The sequence below is a fragment of the Chaetura pelagica genome, unplaced genomic scaffold, assembly GCF_000747805.2.
Source record: "Chaetura pelagica isolate M959 unplaced genomic scaffold, ChaPel_1.0 scaffold246, whole genome shotgun sequence".
Classification (NCBI taxonomy): Eukaryota; Metazoa; Chordata; class Aves; order Apodiformes; family Apodidae; genus Chaetura; species Chaetura pelagica.
Genome location: NW_009953647.1, coordinates 1,228,587 through 1,243,123, shown reverse-complemented (window position 1 = coordinate 1,243,123; position 14,537 = coordinate 1,228,587). Strand labels below are relative to the sequence as shown.

Here is a 14,537-nt window from a genome sequence, read left to right as displayed (position 1 = left end):
GAAATAACCCGGGGGCGCGGGAACCGCGAGCGCAGGAGGAGCCCCCGGGGCAGCCCCGGCTCCAGCAGCGGGGGAGCGTGAGGGGAAACCGGCGCGGGACCCCGCCCCGGGCCCCCCCGGAGCCCCCAGCCCCCGGCACGGGGGCACCCCCGAGGAAAGCAGGCCGGGGAGCCGTTCGTACCGAAGCATCGTTTATTCGTGGTGTGTATCAAGCAGCGGGAGGTGCGCACGGAAGGCTCTGGAAAGGCAGCCCCGGTGCCACGGGTGAAGTTGTTAAGGAACCGGCGAGAACAGGATCAGGAACGTGACGAAGATCAGCGCTGAGTTGTGCTTCGGCCGGTGGTTCACAGACCAGTTCCCTTCCTTGCATGTAAGCGATAGGTGGAGGATGCAAAGAACTTCCTCTGTCGCTGACTGCCCCCAGGCAGGCGCTGGTGGCACAGGAAGGACGGCTGTTCTTCCACTGGCAGTGACACTTCCTGTCAGGTTGGCTGCAAAACCCAAACACCACCACAGAACAGCACAGCACAAGCAAGTTTCCCACTCACACACGCGTGCTTCAAAGGGATGCAGCTCCTTGGACTGCCTCCTCCCAGGGATGCCTGCCCCAGCATCCCACCACAGCAGCACCAGTCTTCCCTGGCTCTCTCCAGAGGCTTCATCTTTCATCTCTTTCCCCCCAGAGCAGATCTCTCCCTCAAAGGCAGCCTGTGGGTCTTGCTGTCACCTCACAAGGACTAGGCAGGTCGGTGCTACACCCAAGGCCATCAGGAGGAAGCTGTCAGAAGCACAGACCAAGGAGCCCAGCCAGCATCCGAGTGGAAAGCCTCAACACTTCTGCAACTCAAGCAGGCAGTCATTTGAAGATGAGGAAAGCCAGGCCCATCCAGACACACACCACGACAGATGCCTTGGATTGAATCACCACACACACTTCAGATACAATCTTATAGAGTTAAGAAACTCACAAGTTTTAGCAGGGCTGAAACTTATGCCAAGCCACCAACAGATCACCAAGACGCCAGAGCGAGCTTCAGCTTTACAGAAAAAGGCTTTGAAGGCAGAGGGTGAGGGATAATGATAAAATGTTTCTGCTTCAAGGAGATTCTAAACCTTCCTGTACCCCACAGTGGCCTGCAGAGCGAAGCCAGGGGCTGGGTCCAGTGACAGGACAGAGATTAGCATCTTCAACTCCTGCCAGGAGGAAAATTAAGCAGCTTTGGGGTTCTTACCCAGCTCAGCACTCAAGTCTGTCAGTGAGCACCCAGGGAGAAAACCTGGTAGCAAGAGTTTGTGTCTTCAAGATTTATTTAGCTCCTATTAAAGCAGCTGAACAGAGCCCCAGCCAAACTAGTGGAACAGCTCTACCATGCTGCAGGAACAGGCTGTAGCTCCTCTCTAAAAATGAATCCTGGCAGGGCTTTAGTTGCAAATCCAAAATATAATTCTGCCTCAAAAAGAGTTATGCTTGAAGGATGACAGAGCAGCTCACAGTTCCAGACAAATGCAAGTGAGAACTTAAATGCATTTAATCTCTGCATCTGCACCCTGCCATCTCCCTGTACCCCTGTAGGTGACAGACCTCACAGCCCACACCCCAGGGAGCTCCACATGTTCCCACACAGCCTGGTACTCAACAGGCAGGAGCTCCCAGGTCTGCTTCTGCCAGTTGACAGGCACAGATGCAGCCAGCACAATGCTGCCAACAGGATGGCATTCCGCATGCAAATTGCTGTGCCAAAGTGCTTTCACCTGGCTCAGCCAGGGACAGCAACAACTCTGAGCTGAGGAGGTCCATCAATACCTACTGATACTCAAAGAGTACCTTAAACACTGGTGTTCACACAGGAAAAACCCTCACCCAGCTAATCATCCAGTTCCTCCCAGACACTGAAGGTGCTTCACTGCAAGGACAGTTAAATTAAAAGCAATGAGTGACCATCTATGCAAAGCTGTGTTACAGCTATGTACACCAAGGAATAATCATTCTCAGAAAACCACACCTTTAAACTCATTGTGGGTTTTGTTGTGTATTTTTTTTTTTCCTGGAAAACCTACCACCTCAAAGGCAACACAAAAATTCAAAGAGATTGGTCCTTTCTGGGGGAGTCTGGGAAAGGCCACAGTAGACAGGACTCTACACCAGCACAGAGAGGAACTCAAACTCATTAAATGCTGCAGACATCATATCTCCTGACAGACCATACAGGCACACACAGGGCAAAAATCAAGAAGGACTTTTAAGTGCAGGATTCCAGAGAGTCCAGTGTCAGCAAGATGCAAAAAGTAAACTCCAAGGTGATTCAGGTATTATTCCAGGGAAGGTCAGAGATGGTTCAGGCAGCTGCCTGCAAGTATTTCATTTTTCAGCAGGAGAAAAGAATTCACAAGGGCTCTCCTCCTCACTAAAACTGGTACCAGGGCTGCAAGCCAAAACATGCTGGTCCCCCTCCATGTAGTGCTCACCAGGAGTCCAGTGCCCACCCCCGCAGGTGGAGGCTGTGCTGGGTGCCTGGGTCTGCACACCCCTGGGAAATGGCCTCTGCCTGCCTGGCAGCTGCCCAAGTGAGCTCCTGCCTGTGTGCTGAAGCCACACCAGCAACACATGCTCTCCCAGGCATTTTCTTCCTCAAAAGCTGTTGTCCCTGACACTGGGAAAGACTTTTTCCCCTGACCAGTCAAGTCAGATGACTGTTCCAGCCCTTTCCATACAGGATCTCAGGTTGCCTCAGGCCCTTTGTGTAGCCTATGAAGGACCAAAAGTGTCAGTGCTTCTAATCTACAAGTCTAATAGGTTAAAGCAAAACTGAAATGCACAACACGAAAAGCCAAGCATGGGTACCTACAACAGACAAATACTTGTTCTTTCTTAGAAGACTGGCAGGGCAGGAGTCCTGCTGAGACACAAAGAATCATGTGTCCTGTAGCACTCCATTCCAAAAATATCACCTAAAGATGCTTACGTGTTACAGATGATTACGCATCAGAGCTAGGGAGCACCAGTGCCAGCACAGGGTATGTGCTAGAAAGATGACTCCACACAACAGGGTTTTCACATCACCTCAGGTTACAAAGTGCTTACAGGTTGTGTTGGGACTGAGGCTGGCACTGCTCTGACAACACGTATCCACCATCAGTCCCTGCCCACCCCAGGCACACAAGCAAGTTCAGTTCCCTGCAGGCAGCAACACTCACACCTTTCTGCCTGAGCCCAGTGTGCCACTGGTGCCAGGTCAGAGGGACAGCTCTTCTTGGGACATAAGGTTGTGACAGGGTAATGCCGTGTGCTCAGCAGATCTTCATTTCACTGCTTCCTTCTGCTCTACCTGATGTGAAGACCCAAAAGACTTAAGGTCGACCTTAAAGAGGACAGTGTTTCTGGTTATTCACCACAGGTATAAAGACAAAGCAGGGAAGCTTTCCTCCTTCTGCTCCTCCCCAGCACTGGAGAAGACCATGGGCATGACAGGAAAGCTTAACAAAGAAATCCCCTCTCCAGAGCTAAGTCAAGTGCTAAGGCTAAGACTTTAAATGGTCTCATTGCGAATTACTTGAAAGCACTTGCCAAGATCTGCTCGGCCTCCCAGGCTCCTGCAGTCACCGCTCCTGCCACCCGAGGGCCCACCGGGGCAAAGCCACACACCCAGTGTAAACGAGCAAGCACAACACACACACAAGCACACGCTGAAAGCCATCCTGGCCTCCTCCGCACACCACAAAGCAGCAGTAAAGGTTTCAAAGCCCAGTTAAGTCCTTTGCATCTCTCCTTCACAGATGACTCAAAAGCAGGGCTAGGAAGCTCTTTTGTACATTCAACTGTAAAACACATGAGGAACAAGAAAACTCTCCTGATTGTTGCTACTGCCTACAGCAAGTTTTGGTACAGATATCCTCTCTTATAGGCACTCAGTGGGTAAAACGTAGCCACAACAAACTTGCCATCGAAAATTTTTCCAGTCAGCATTTTTTGGGCAGCTTTGGAATCACCAGCATTTGCATATTCAACAAAGACCTGAAAGAGAGAGAGGAGAAACAGGACTTCCAGCACGGCCTGCCACCTGTCCCCTCTCATCCCTCCAACTGGGGGAGCAACTCCCAAACTTTTCTTCTCTATCCTCGGTTGAGCCCAGAGCAGTGGAGCTAAAAAGGAAGGAGCTGCAATGTCACCTCTTGATCCTCATGTCTAAGGGCAGCATATTTGGTGAGGTGGGAGAAAGTATGATTATGCTATACATCCTCAGAGCCTCATCTCCCACCCATTGGCTTCTCCCCTTCCCTCCTGTATCCCAGCTTCCCTACTAAAGCTATTTGATCTCCCAGGTTAGGCAACCTTACATAGCCAAGAAGGAACCTGTGCTGTCCTTCAAGACAACCAGCTATTTTTAGCACTGTCACCAGCCAGGAGATTGCTGGGAGCTGAGCAGCACTCCTGCAGGACATGGAATGTACCTGGGAATACACAGCTGCTCCCCTCCTTTCACTTACTTGGCCTTTACCAGGATTCTCCTTTGGAATAAGCAAAGAAACCACCGGTCCATATTTCTGACACTCCTCCTTTATGTCTTCCAGGATATCTGAGAAAGAAAAGAGCTGTTTGTCTTTCACTTTGCAAACTAAGATAAGCCAAGAAACAAATGAAGGCCAGACAAACACATCAAGAACATTCAGTCAACAGACAGTCTTTTCCTCTCAATCTAAAATAAACAACTGAGAGGTGCCAGAGCAGAAGCTGACACTGCTTAATGGCCAGATAATGAGAGCAAGCGTCTGAACAGAAGCTCAGGAGCACAGACCTGCAGGCAGTGAATCCCCAACAGCAGGGCTTGGAGCACATGGACAGTGCTTTGCCCTGCAGACAAAGCCTGGCCTTCCAGTAGCTAAAACATTTGGGATCTGTGAGTGCGTTTTCTTTTTTTATTTTATTTTGTCATGGTGCTTGGAGGAAGGAACTACAGTAGCTGCCACAAACCCTTCTTTGTGTGAGCAGAGGCCAGCCTTTAACTCACATCCCCAGAGCTCTCTAGCTTTTGCCACTCAGGTGGATTTGAGAGCAAGCAGAAACACAAATCCCACTGACCTTCCTTGCAATCTACCATGTATAGTTTCTGCTACAGTTTAAGAACTCCAACGAGATATTTCAGTTCTCTGCTGAGATCTTGGCTAAGCTCACTAGAAAACTTCTGAGGACCTCTGCTACTGGGCTCCAGAGTCCTGTGCCTCTCCAGCAGAAGCTAAGAGCCACAAACACATTATGAGGTCTGTGGGCATTTAACCAAAGAAGAAAACAAAAATAACCTTTTTTAATTATCATTATTTAATCTGAGATCCTTTAAGAACTTTGCTACAAGCTGCTCTTTCTGTATCAGTCTTTTAATCTGTTCTCTATTGGTGCAGTTGATCCATGTGGTACCAAATCTCAGCTGAGCAGCTCTTTGTTCACTCTTCTGGTGCCTATGAACTGCTTTTCTGCTTGTTCTCACATCCCCAAAGCCAAACAAAACAGAGTCTGTAAGACAACACTGCTAGAAGGAAATTGCATGGCTTGCACCAACCTTCATATTCTTCTTCGCACTGCAGAGAAGCATCACTTAGAACGTTTAGCAGCCTCAGCACGGGCGTGGGGAGCATCACCAAGTCTTCAATATGGGGAGCTGTTCAACACCCACAGAATTACAGGAAAGAAATTAATGTCCAAAGGAGCAAGAAAACAGGACATTGACTCAATATGCACAATCATACACAAGCACTTACTGCTCTGTGAAGTACAGTTTTGCTTCTCTCCATTACTACCTGCATTTACAGCTTGTATTCTCTGTTCCCAACTTAGAATCATAGAATTGCTTGGTTGGAAAGGACTTTCAGGTCCAGCTTATCTTCTCTTGTGCACTGAGATACTCTCCAAAGCGTTCAGTGCACTATGCAATAATTACTGAGGCCACCACCTGAATTTGCTTTTAAAATTACAAAGCAAGTAGAAATGAAGCCTAGAGTTATGCCTGCTTAGCTCAGGTTCAGAGATTGACACGACTTCAGGAGCTATGCTAGTTGAGCAAACTGCCCCATATATATGGAGATGCAGGAAGGTGAAAGAACTAGTTTGTAACCTGCCTCTCCTGTTACTGCTACCAGACAAGCTGAAAACAGGCTGGCCAGCTGCTCTAACTCCAATGCTTCAGCTATACTAAGGCACAAGCCTCTGCTCTCTCTAGGGTCTTTCAGTTCTTCCCTAAACAACCACGTGCACCTTCCCCCATTCAAAATCTAACTGTAATGCCCTGTTTTGAAGACCACCATACAATATTACAACAGAAAGGGGAAAAAAACTACCTAGTTACTTACACAATGCAGTGCTACAGAATAAGGCACGGCCACAAAAGGTTGGCCACAAGGTGGCCCAGCAGTGATCCTGTGAACAACTTCAGAGGAGCAGAAACAAAAGCTGGTGGCCATGGGGCACTTGGCTCTAGAAAACAAGCAGCTCCAAGATGGCCTGGCATAGTGTAGCACAGAGACTAATGTGGAAGAAGGAAACAGCCAAGGTAGACAGACTATGGCCAAACTATGAGACATATTCTAGAGGACACCCAGTCCCCTAGAAATTCAAAGCAGCAGGGACAGTGTCAGTTCTCCAGAGACAAAGGCTTGATTTCATGCTCCTGAAAAGGAGTGGCAGGCCAGTCATGAATTTAAGATCTGGGAGCTCAACTTGGAGTATTTGAAGAGAATTAATGTTTTTTATTTGTATTGGCAGCTCCAGTAGCTGAACACACTATCAGTACCTCACAGTTTTCACACTTGATAGCAACAGGATAGCAGGGAGGAAATGGCTCCAGTTCTCCAGTGTGAGCCTCCTGACCACCTCTGCAAAGATAATAGGCTATCATTTCCTTGGAAACACTTTTCCAAGCTAAGTACACAATGCATGAGGGAGTTCACATCTCTGCCAGGCACAGACAGAAGGTGATTTCACAGTGCAAGAGATCATAGGCAAGCACACATGCTATAAATCTTCTCCTGTCTGACATGGAAGAGTTCTTATGAACAGCTTAGAGGATGAAAGGCCTTATCAGTCTAGACAGTGGTCAGGGGCAGCCCTTCGAATAAAGGTGCTGTATTCAAATAACCAGGCATGTTCCAGCTCCAAGTGAGCTGCTGGGATCATTCTTCCACAGGACTGTCGGCAACCACAAGATAACATCAGATGAACTGGGGACTGAAACAACACTGATGTGTTTTTCATTTACTCTTTTATTCAAGTAAACCTGTCCTTCATTTCACGTCTTTTTTTCAGAGAGGGAGACAAATCAACTGCTAGGACTCAGAGCCGGTTGGTCTTTCTGTAACCAAGTGACAAAGGCAATTCCTACAATGCTCTTCTGCCCTGGGAGGTACCTTCTGCCCAGCTGCTCTGCTCCTCTTCCGAGTGCCAGGTGATACCATCCACCCTGACAACACAGAGGGTTGCAGCCTGCAAGCAGCTCAGGAAAAGAAGTTGATGAACTGGAAAGTCAAGACTTGACAAGGAAAGCCATTCTCAGCTGTCTTTGCTCTAAACAAAACAGCCGTGTCCAAGTGACAGGCAGTGACAGATCATTTTTTGACTTCCCAGGAAAGCAACAGTAAATGCTTCTTTGTGCAGACAAGCCTGTGTACAAGTTTGGCAAAGAGAAGCAGCAACTAAGACAAACTGAAGCTGTTGTATAAACTTGTAGCACTAACCACAGAAGCACCTTCCTAGATACAGTCAGAGGTCTGTGTGTTTTAAACTAAACAAGAAAGCACTGCTAATATACTATTCCCTCTGTTCTAAAGCAGTACTGGCTGCAAGGTTCAGCTCCTTCCATGGAAACTGGCTTTGATTACGACAGTCCCAGTTTCTGAGATGCAAAAGAAGTCTGAAAACAGGAATGAGCTTGTTACCTTTGCCTAATACACAGGACGCCCGTATCTTGACGTGACCTCAAAGAGGCAATACTTAACCTTCACTGCAAGGTACATCAAGCAGATTAAGAAAAGCAGGGCTGAGATTCAAGGGAAAATGCTAGCCCAGCCAGGAGCTCGATGCCTGAAACACTCATTTACACTGCAGAAATGCTGGATGCAAAGATATTAACTGGTGTTCTTGAAAGCAGACAAGCTCTGGAGAATGCTACTGTGTTGCTTTTGGAACAGAAAACAGGGAGGAATATGAGCCTGAACAGGGAGGTCTCAGCCCATCTTTTGCTTACAGCCTGCAACCCACGTGGGGGCTCTGGGGAAACACCACCGTTTTATTAAACTTAAGTGTCAGATCAAAGCAACAGTGACATCTGTTTGTACCTGCCACACACACATACCAAACATAACAGGCCAGTCACTGCAAAAATACACTCACACAAGGAGAACACACTGGGATCATTCAACACACACAGAGGAGGCAGCAGCAGATGCTGTCACCATGCACTGCCCTAGTTTCTCACATTCCTGACTTCTCATCTGGAAAACTCTTGGCATAAGAAGAACCACCCACTCACCATAAATAGCACTGCACCCTTCAAAAGCACCTTAACGGTCACAGCATTAGGTAAGTACCTTGGTTATCTCTGTCCCCTCTGACAAACGCTGCTGCCAATACACTTGGTCAGTTTGATTTGGGCAGAACTTAGTGGGAGTCCAACCAGGGCAAAGTGACAGCTTGCAGGGCGGCACTGGGAGCACTGGCACCGCTCAGAGCTGCGGTACCGCAGGGGTCTGGTGAGCACCACAAGGAGCACAGGAGTGGCAACAAGGCCAGAACCAGAACCAACACAATGCAGCTGCTTTCTGTGCTGCTTCCAGGACCTGCTGAGAAAGCCAGGAGCAGGGGCAACGTGCACAGCTTACCAAAGGGAATGCTGAAGAACGGGCTGCATAAAGCCTTCTCAGCGGAGGCTCGCTTTCCTTGGTCACAATGAAGCATGCTGGAAGAGAAGACACCCTTAGGTTCTTTCATGAGACATTCCTGCATTGACAAATTCAACCCAGTAGAGAGGAATACCCTGCCTTTGGGATGCTTATGGTACAAAGAGAAGAGTGAAAAGCACATCTTCCCAGTAACAGCTGAAGCACACCAGAAGGATCCCCCAAAAGCACCCTGGGTACGTGGTACAGCAGGCTCTCCTTCTCCATGTCTCTCAGCACCAAACGACAGAAGTAGCTGACTTACTAGTTCACAAGGAACATGGAATGTTCCAGCTTCATCTCCCGAGGCCACTCAGCCCAAGTCTCAGGCACACATGAGGACTCATGAAAAGTGATCACACTCTGATGAGTTCCCACATCTTTCCACAAATGGGATTCAAAGTAGTCAACAGCTCCGGGCTTGTCTGAGAACATCCCCCACTTGGCTTTACCAGTGGCTCCCAATGCTATTTCTGCCAAGTTGTGTCCTCATTCACTATGTAGCCTCAGAGCAGAGCCACAGGACAGCAAAAACAATCCCCTCAGCAGCCCTCTTACTGGAGGGCTGCACAAGTGCATCTGAATCCTGACAGCAGTGCAGAACCATCACTGCCTGCCCCAATCCCTCATTCCTGACAACACTCCCTTAAAGCAGAAATGTCTCCAGTTTTCTCCAAATATAACCTCACTGGCAGGAGGTGCAAAGCACTGAAACAGCAAATGATGAACATTGTGACTGATATTCTTTATGTGCTTACTCTGAACTGTGCCAAAATCTGAGGAGCTGAAGCATCTCTGCTAATGCTTGCACTTGGTATTAGCAGAGTGGCAGGGATATATTTTTTAAAAAAGAAAAAAAATAAGCCTTAGGTGTGGGCTTTAAGTTACCAAGAGCAAGGCATGAGACTTGACAGAGCACATCTTTAAGAAACACTAAATACAGTAAGATACCTTTTGATAAGGTCTCTGAGGTGATAAGCTGGAATGGCTGAATTAACCACCCCTTCACTGGCAAATATGCGATCAATGATAGCAGAGCTGTTTGTCTGGAAAGAAAAAGAAACAGTGCTTAGGGAGCAAAGAAAAGATCAGTGCAAACCTTGAAACAACACATTATTTTTTGGACTGGCTGCAGAGGGTTCTGGTACTGTGGCATTTTCTGACAGATCCCCAGTGCTCCAGCCTCACAGGAGGCCTGTGTCAGATGAAGTTTTTCCCACCTGCCTGTGCTAAATCTGGAAATTTCCATGCACTGGCAAATTTGCTGTTACTGTGGAAGTTGTGATGCTGAAAGGATACTCTTACTGGGATGGGGAACACAAACCAAAATTATCTCACAACACAAAGCCTTCCTCTTGTTTTCTCAGGATAGAGACTTACAAGAGCCAACATTAGACTAAAACCAGCAAATAATTCCTCTGTCACTGTGCTGCTGAATATGCTGGCAGCCATCAGCCATCCATTTTGTTCTTCCTTCTGTGCCACACTGCAGCCAGGGGAGAGCCTGGCAAGACACAGGCTCCAAACAGACTCCTGGAGCCCTCAGCTTTCAGTAATCTGAACATAGGCAGTGCTCAGCCATGCCAGGCCCAAAGGACAGACAAGTTCTTTAAGGCTCTTTAACGTTAATTCTCAAAGCAATAGGATTAATGTCCTGGGAACACTCTCTACCTGCTAAGTGCTACCTCACAAAGCCAGGTTATTAACAAGCATAAGGATTTGCTTAGTACAGGCAAGAATGTCCACAGCAGCTCCCACTCACCTTCCATTCCTGAGATTGGACTGTATGTTTCAGTTTCATTCCTGAGAACATTTCCAGTAAAACAATTCCCAGACTCCACAGATCCACAGCAGAGGTACACTCCGTCTCACTCTGGAGCCCTGCCTGTGCCAGGCAGTTCTGCAGTTCTGCCTCTGGAGCCCGATACCCGTCTGTTTGAATATATTTCACATCCTATGGAAGACCAAACACACCATAAAAAGTTAATTTTCCAGATTCAGGCTCTCTGTTCTATCCTTAAATAATTTCACAGAGGGCCTCCCAAATCAGTCACCAAAATACTATTGCTAAATTGACAGAAAGCTTTGTACAGCCAGTCCTGTTGGGCAGGCAGTTCAACTCCCTACACTGTGTTGGTGAAGAAAAACACAAGACTGTCTGGAAGAGAAAACATCTCCCAGCAAAGCAGCAGGCATCCCATAACATCTGATCTCTCTGAGAGACAGCACTGCTGGGAGGAAGGGCCCGGGTGTCACTACAGACTGATCCATTAGCCTCTCACAAGTGCAGAAGACAGTGGAAGTTTCAGGATAAGGATGGAACACCCACAACATGCTCCCATGTCAGCTGCATGAGGGCACAAACAGTGCAGTCTGAGCAGTGAGGATCCACAACAGCTGCCATTACTCAAGTACTGATGTTCTCTGGAACAAACCTTAAAAGAATGAACCCAATGCCCAGACAAGGAAATTATCAAAGGCGCTTCCCACGCACCTCTTCCTCCTCCCCCTTTGCTGCCAGAAGTGCTGCAGCAATCAATACCTGCCCAGCTGCCATGGCTGGCAGAGGACAATAAAATGCCCACACACTGCCCACTTTACAAAAATAAGGAATTACAGAATCACACAAGAGCTGGCCAGAGGTACTGCTCTGAAGGTATCCAGTGCAGCCTCCCACTCACAGCTCACACCAGGACACTTGGACAGTCAGCTGTGGCTTTGGCTAGCCAAGTCCTCTAAGTGACCAAAGACACACTATGCTGCATCTTTTCAACACTGGAGGGCTCCTCTGAGATGTGATTCAAGGAGTGGAAGAAGAATATTCAAGCCTACATTCTGGATAAGGCCCAGGATTGGGAATTCTTACCAAGGGAATATATTCAAACTACAGTTATGGGTTCTCTGATTGAAAATAAAATTTTACAGAAGACATTTTCAGGCAACAGAGCTGTTAAAAAATAATTGATATATGAATTGCTCATCTGTGCCCCTCCTCCTGTCAGCAAAGAGCAGAACCTCTAGCACAGCAAAAGCAGCTGTTTAGCAGCCCCACCAAACAACATTTACACACAGAGAAAAGACCCTGGTCAATGCCACCAGCAAAAGAGCAAGGTGGAACTTCACTGCTACTATCTAAAGCCTTTTGAGAGCGCTGAGACCTTGGTCTATTGAACAGCCCTTCTCTGTTGAACAGTAACGGCAGGAAAAGTTATGCACAGATAAACTCAGATTGAGTTTTTTAAAAAGTTTAAAAGTAATGTAGTCTTGACTCAGATAAGGAAATAATGCACATATGCTGCTGCCCAAGGCAGGGGCTGGGAGGGGCACCTGATACCCATAGCACATCCAAAGCAGGGTCAGAAGCTTCACCTTCTGAGTTAACCAGTATATATCTGAGAATGGGCAAAGGAAACTCAGCCCAAAGGAAGCAGTTGGGAAAAAAATCACAGAAGCAAATAAAACACCTGATCAACTATTACAAGGCACCTCACAGAGCAAGCAGCAAAACACAGTCCTAAAGAGGAAAAAAAAAAATAAAAAAGATATCTGCATTAGACACAGGACACCATGAGAATGTTTTTTTGCTGATAGACAGCAACAGATAACCAGCACATGCTAGCGTTCAGCCAAGAATGTGGGAGAGATGAAGAACAACATGGAGGAGTTTAAGTACAAACATGAAAAACAGCTCCTGTACCAAAGAATTCAGAGGCAGGTCACCCACACGATCCTCTGGTACTCACAGATCAGTGGGCTGTACTGTCAATACCAGGTAAACCAGTTTAAAAAAAAAAAAAAAAAGTGTGTGGATTTACTCTAAATGAGTGTGTGGAGTAGGACAAGGAGGACAATGTCTGTGAAGAAAAATTACAGTTTGTTTACTAGACCTAGTGCCCATCATCCCATGATTAAAGCCACATTTGCTAAGAGGCTACCTGATGAAAAAGCTTTAGTGATACCCTTCACAGACGATTATTAAGAGAGGGAGGGGTGAAATAAAGCTGCATCCAGCAACAGCAGAACATCCAGAGGTTCTCTGTTCTCATCAGAGACCATGGAAGAGAATAAAAAGAGCAAGGACAAACTTACAGAACCCAGTCATCACCAAAACAAATGAGTGACAGCAAGAAAATCTGCCTGTGTCAGTAAAGAACACTGACAGGACACTGCCTACCCACAACCAGAAGATGGGCTTTAATCAAGCAATGGCATGGGAAAGAAACATCCAGACTTCCTGAGAAAAGGAAGCTGCTGACGATAGGATGAATGTAAAGACAGCCCAAGGATGCTGCCAGAGATTTTGCAATTGACGGGGGAGGCTGGTGGTGAAGCCTGGATAACTACGTGTGAGAAGGGATGATAAAAGGCAGTTCTACAGATCTGGGTGCTCCCACTCATCTGACCACAAAAACTTCCCAGGAAGCTGAGACACCACTTTTTCGGTGCATCATGGACTTGGAATTCATGGTGATGTGTAGCACAAAGGCCAAGACGTCAAGGGAAACCAAAGACCTGCATGGAGAGCAGGAACATGAGCTTCTGTTTCTAGAGCCAGACAGTATTTTAGCCTGTTCCAGGAAACTCTCACCACCAGCTCAGCATCTGCTCTGACTAGGCCACACTGACCGTGACACACATGAGCCGAAAGCATCACAGACCCACGCAACTCAACACAGAGCCAACTGCTTTGAAAGCAGCACGTTCCAAACCTGATTCCCCTCTTTGAAGCTAAGTCCAAAGTCAATGAGCTTAAAGCACTCCTCCTCTGCACTCCACAGGATGTTGCGTGGCTTGAGGTCGGCGTGCACATAGCCTTTGTGGTGCAGGAAGGCCAGGGCTTCCAGAACATCCCGGGCGCAGTGCTGGATCATCCACATGGAGCAGCCCTGGTTGCTGGAGTGCAGCAGCAGCTCGGACACGCTGATGTCCAGCAGCTCCAGCAGCAGGCAGCGAGTGGGGCCGTTGGCAGAGTAGTGGTTGGTGAACACGCCATACAGCGTCACTGCGGGGACACACATCGGCAGGTGTTGCTAACAAGCAATCAGACAGTCATCCAGCTCCACCACTCCCTGCTACTGCCCAGGGGACCACAAACGCTGCAGAGGGCAGCTCATCTGCTGTACAAAGTGTGATGTTCGGGGAGATGGGGAATCAAACTTGAGAGGGAAAAGCAGCAGGGGAACACCAGCTGCTAAAGCAAGGGGGCCGGGCACTCCTGCTCAGGACAACCTCTGGGACACGGGCAGGCAGATCCCTGTGGGTAAAATGGTGGTAGTACCACTCCTCGTGGGACATCTGCCAATCTCCTCCCGTGCACGTGTCGAGGTAGGTTACAACATGAAAAAGCACTTCACACAGACAACAAATCAGCGTCAGGAGCTCCCAGGAGCAGGATCCCTCCCTCCCTTCCTGAGCCCACTCCCACCAACACAGGCAGCCCAGGGTCTCCCACCAGAGCAGGGCAAGGGGGTGGGCAGCTGCCCCACTGCTGCCCCTCTGCAGCACAGCTCTTGTGCTGAGAACGTTGGGGTGCCCTGCCTGGGGTACCCAAAGAGTGACTGACACCCACCTTCTCCTACCCCTGCCCACCCCCACTCGGGGGGCCAAGCCAGGGCTGG

At 48.2% G+C, this 14,537-nt stretch overlaps 1 protein-coding gene across 1 annotated transcript; it reads right to left on the bottom strand.

Annotated features, from left to right (window-relative positions):
- Positions 1-3,792: 3,792 nt before the first annotated feature.
- On the bottom strand, positions 3,793-13,937 carry UHMK1 (U2AF homology motif (UHM) kinase 1). Its single transcript, XM_009999920.1, has 7 exons — positions 13,629-13,937; positions 10,682-10,873; positions 9,871-9,965; positions 8,863-8,939; positions 5,553-5,651; positions 4,486-4,574; positions 3,793-4,012 (listed from the first exon to the last, which is right to left on the bottom strand). Exons 1-7 carry the CDS (start codon positions 13,935-13,937, stop codon positions 3,866-3,868), a joined length of 1,008 nt encoding a protein of 335 aa, XP_009998222.1. The 3' UTR covers positions 3,793-3,865.
- Positions 13,938-14,537: the final 600 nt, after the last annotated feature.